The 3,996-nt window shown below is 23.7% G+C and overlaps 1 protein-coding gene across 1 annotated transcript; it reads left to right on the forward strand.

The window, feature by feature from the left end:
• Positions 1 to 2,810: 2,810 nt before the first annotated feature.
• On the forward strand, positions 2,811 to 3,415 carry LOC121173996 (protein RALF-like 33). Its single transcript, XM_041011898.1, has one exon. The coding sequence runs from the start codon at positions 2,907 to 2,909 to the stop codon at positions 3,249 to 3,251; it is 345 nt and encodes a 114-aa protein (XP_040867832.1). The 5' UTR covers positions 2,811 to 2,906; the 3' UTR covers positions 3,252 to 3,415.
• The last annotated feature ends 581 nt before the right edge of the window (positions 3,416 to 3,996 follow it).

Genomic DNA, 3,996 nt, shown 5'->3' on the forward strand with positions numbered 1-3,996 from the left:
ATAATTGGTAAAAGCTAGGAAGGTGGGTGAATGAGGATAAGTTGAAAAATAATATTTTTATATAATTATTTAAAGTTGTAGTTGTATTGACTTAATATATTTAAAATAAAATATAAATTTTATCATATATATCATAAAAATAATTTAATTAAGAATTTTACTTTTTTTAACTAAAAAGCAACAAAAAAAACATTTTACTTGATTAAATTCAACTTAAAAACATATTTTTCTAATTTGTATTCATATTTTGATCTCCACTTTTAAATTTTTAAACATTTTATCATTTTAATTTTAAAAATTTGCCTTGTTACTTATGATTGTGATTCAACCTGCTAATATCACATTGACATTCAATGTCAACATCACATTAATATTAAAGTCTCATGTCATCGATTAATTTATCATGTCATTCGTTAAGCAACGGTAAATAAATAATAATAGACATAATAGTGATTAAAAAGATGAACGAGTAAAAATAAGTTAAAAAATAGTATTTTTATATAATTATATTGACTTAATATATTTAAAATAAAATATAAATTACATTATATATATCATAAAAATAATTTAATTAAGAATTTTACCTTGTTAACTAAAAAGCAATATTTTTACTCAATTAAAGGTATTCAGCTAAAATAATTATATTTTTCAATTCTATACTTCAATTTTTGCTAGTTCTTACAAATGTCTTATAATATATATAAGTAAAATATAATAACTTTCCTAAAATAAAAAAACCAAACTATTTGTAAACTGTACAGATCCGCAAACTATATATATATATATATAAACAGAAAAAATTAAAAGTTGTTAATCAGATAACAACCCATGCAATAATATTTTTATGTTTATCTCTTTTCATTGCATCGCATAATCTATTACATCACATATTTATAATTTGTCCACAAATAACATTTCTTAATTAACAACTAAATAATTAATATCATTCATTCAACTTTTATACTTAAATTATTTAATCATTGTCTATAAAATAAAAAATTAAACTTTTTATAATATTTTAATGAAAATTTTAGAGATGAAACTTTCTTTAAGAGTCAATTAATTTTAAATTTAAAAAAAAAATATTTAATTTCTCTTATGGGAATGACAGGAATGTAAATAAAATGTAAAAGTCTATTAGAGTGTTATTAATTAATTCCCATGGGCAGTGAAAGCTATATATGTATTACTTATATTATTAATTTATTAATTAATTAATTAATTGCTATGCGTGTGTTATTAATTAATTTCTATTTGTGGTGAAAATAATATATGTATTATAAATATTATTATTTTAAACTAATATTGTCCATAAAATATATACTCAAAAGTAACAAGATTTAAATAAATTAATATGACTATAACATAAATTTATTTAGTATATATTTTTTACTAGTAATAATATGTAATTTTTACATTATTTACTATTTTCTTACATGTCAATAACTCAATATTGTTTTGTTATAGACCATACTAATCCTTCACGCAATATAATTTTGTTTGAATCTTGTAAATATTCAGAAGTCAAACTTAAAATATCTTATTAAAATGAAATAATCTTATGTCAGTAAGTTTACACCATCGATCATTTTTAATATTTAATGTTAATATCTTTATCCATTACACTATTTTTTATGTATTTAATTATATTAAATTAAATCTTGTTAATTAAAATAAAATTTAAAATTACATATGTGGATAAAATGAGGCATTAAAATTTTATATTTATGATATTTAATAAATTTCTATTAAATAAATTAAAAAATTATAAATATTTATGAAAAGTAGATACATTAAAATTTATATTATTTAATAACTTTATATAAAATATAAAACTAACTTACCTTTAAGAAATATTATGGAAAGAGGAAATAGGTAATATTATGGAAAGAGGAAATAGGTTATATATAGTAATATAAAATAATTTTATATTATTATTATATGATAAATGTATTATTTTTTATCATAATTATTTTAAAAGTCAAATCAATTATATTTTATTTAATTATCCGTGTAAATTTTTTACACTAATAATACATCATCCACAAAAATAGGCCAAGTAATTTATTTAGTTCTTTAGTTTATATTTTTGGTTTAGTTTGATCTTTATCTTTGAAAAAGTTCAATTTGATCTTTTTTTTTAAATTTAGTCCTTTAATTCTTAAAAATTTTATTTCAGTCATTTATGTTTTTTTTTCAGTCTAATCCTTTGATCCATTTAAGATTGATGTCATTAATCAATTAAGAATAAACATTTTTTGTTAAAAATGAAGTGTAGGAAAAAGGGAGAAAACTAAACCAAAAAAATTCATTTTTAAATGATGAATGACATTAATCTTAAATGGAAATTGTTATTTTGTGCGAAAAAGTTTTCATGAAACATGCACGAACTTGTGTTGCCACAAAAACATATTTAGTATATTTTTTAATTTTTTTAGTCAATATTTACTTTTAAAAAATAGTTGTTCATATTAGTTCTTGTGTGTTTCGTGCATTGTTTCTTTCGTGCTAACTAAGACTGTTGTTCTTAAATAGACGAAAGGATCAAATTTTAAAAAATAAAAATAAATGATCTGAATAAAAAATTAAGATATTGGATTAAATAAATCATTTGGCCACAAATATAAAAGAGAAATGTTAAAAACACTCTCATTCAAGCATATTTTCTTTTATTGGTTAAAATTTGTTGAAAATGACAAAATTTGGTGAGTCCCACGCCATATTTAATGACTTTCTCTTCATTTTATAATTTTCAATCAATATTAATAAATTTTAAGAATATATTAAAAGAAATGTTAAAAGTGTATTCCTAAGACTCCTCTGGATAAAAAGGTGGTTATTCTACCAAAGCAAAGCCAGAAGTAAGAAAAAGAGAGACATCGCGTTTGTTAGCTCCGAATTGATCAATGGCTCAGTCATATTCGTGGCTCTTCCTGGCGACTTGTGCCACCCTCTTCCTTCTGATTTCGTCGGCGACAACAGCGGACGCAGGAGGAGCAGGAACAGCACCAGGGATGGAAATGACGTGGATGCCCTCCATCTCCATGGAAGGAGCTGAAGAAGAGTTCATGTTGGACAACGAGATCAACCGGCGCATGTTAGCGAGCACAAGGTACATAAGCTACTGTGCGATCCATAGGGGCAGTGTCCCCTGTTCTCACCGCGGAGCCTCCTACTACCATTGCCAACCTGGCGCTCAGGCCAACCCTTACCATCGTGGCTGCAGTGCCATTACAAGGTGCAGGCACTAAGCTAAATTATTCTATTCTATTTTTATTTTTAAAAAAAAAATTGGCATTGGGATAATTGCATTGTACACATCAAGATATTATTGCATGGTTATTAATTAACTCCTTATTATTATGTAGTATAATGTATTGGCCGATTGCTGATATATAATTAAAATAATGATTCAGTGTCTGTGTCACTCATTCATCATTTTTTTTTCTTTTCGTTTGCTTTTTTTATTTATCAATAAATATTAATTATTAACTTGTTAGCGGAAGAGATTTTTTAATCCACTATTTTTTTTTCTTTTTCATTTCGTTCTCATCCTTTAGTTTTTTAAATTTATTGGATGGTTAATTCTTTGCTTTACTACGTGCTACCTGAGCATGATGTTTTGTTTGTTGAGAGATTTTGCTAATGAAAATACTCATTCCGATTTCAAATTATACGACGTTTTGGAGAAAGAAATATATATTTCCAAATATGTCATTTTATAAAATTAATGTCACATTAAATACTTTTTTGTAAGATTATCCTTAATTAACACCTACGGGAAGTAATGTATGGGAAGAATAAAAGAGTTAATTGTATTCCATAATACTTTGATAAAAAAGGAGAAGTATTACTTTGTTTTTAGGAAGAAAAAAAATCATGATGCTTTTTTTCTTTCCATGCTTGCTTATGGAGTTGTTGGAGTTGTTTGAAATTGATGCATGGTAAATAACAATTGAATTTTAAGTGTGATCTTTTAAAATGAGTGAATTAAGA

Source organism: Glycine max, chromosome 18 (assembly GCF_000004515.6).
Source record: "Glycine max cultivar Williams 82 chromosome 18, Glycine_max_v4.0, whole genome shotgun sequence".
NCBI classification, from domain to species: domain Eukaryota; kingdom Viridiplantae; phylum Streptophyta; class Magnoliopsida; order Fabales; family Fabaceae; genus Glycine; species Glycine max.

Excerpts from the sequence above, each read along its gene's own strand:
- LOC121173996 (XM_041011898.1), top strand. The coding sequence starts at position 2,907 with ATGGCTCAGTCATATTCGTGGCTCTTCCTGGCGACTTGTGCCACCCTC.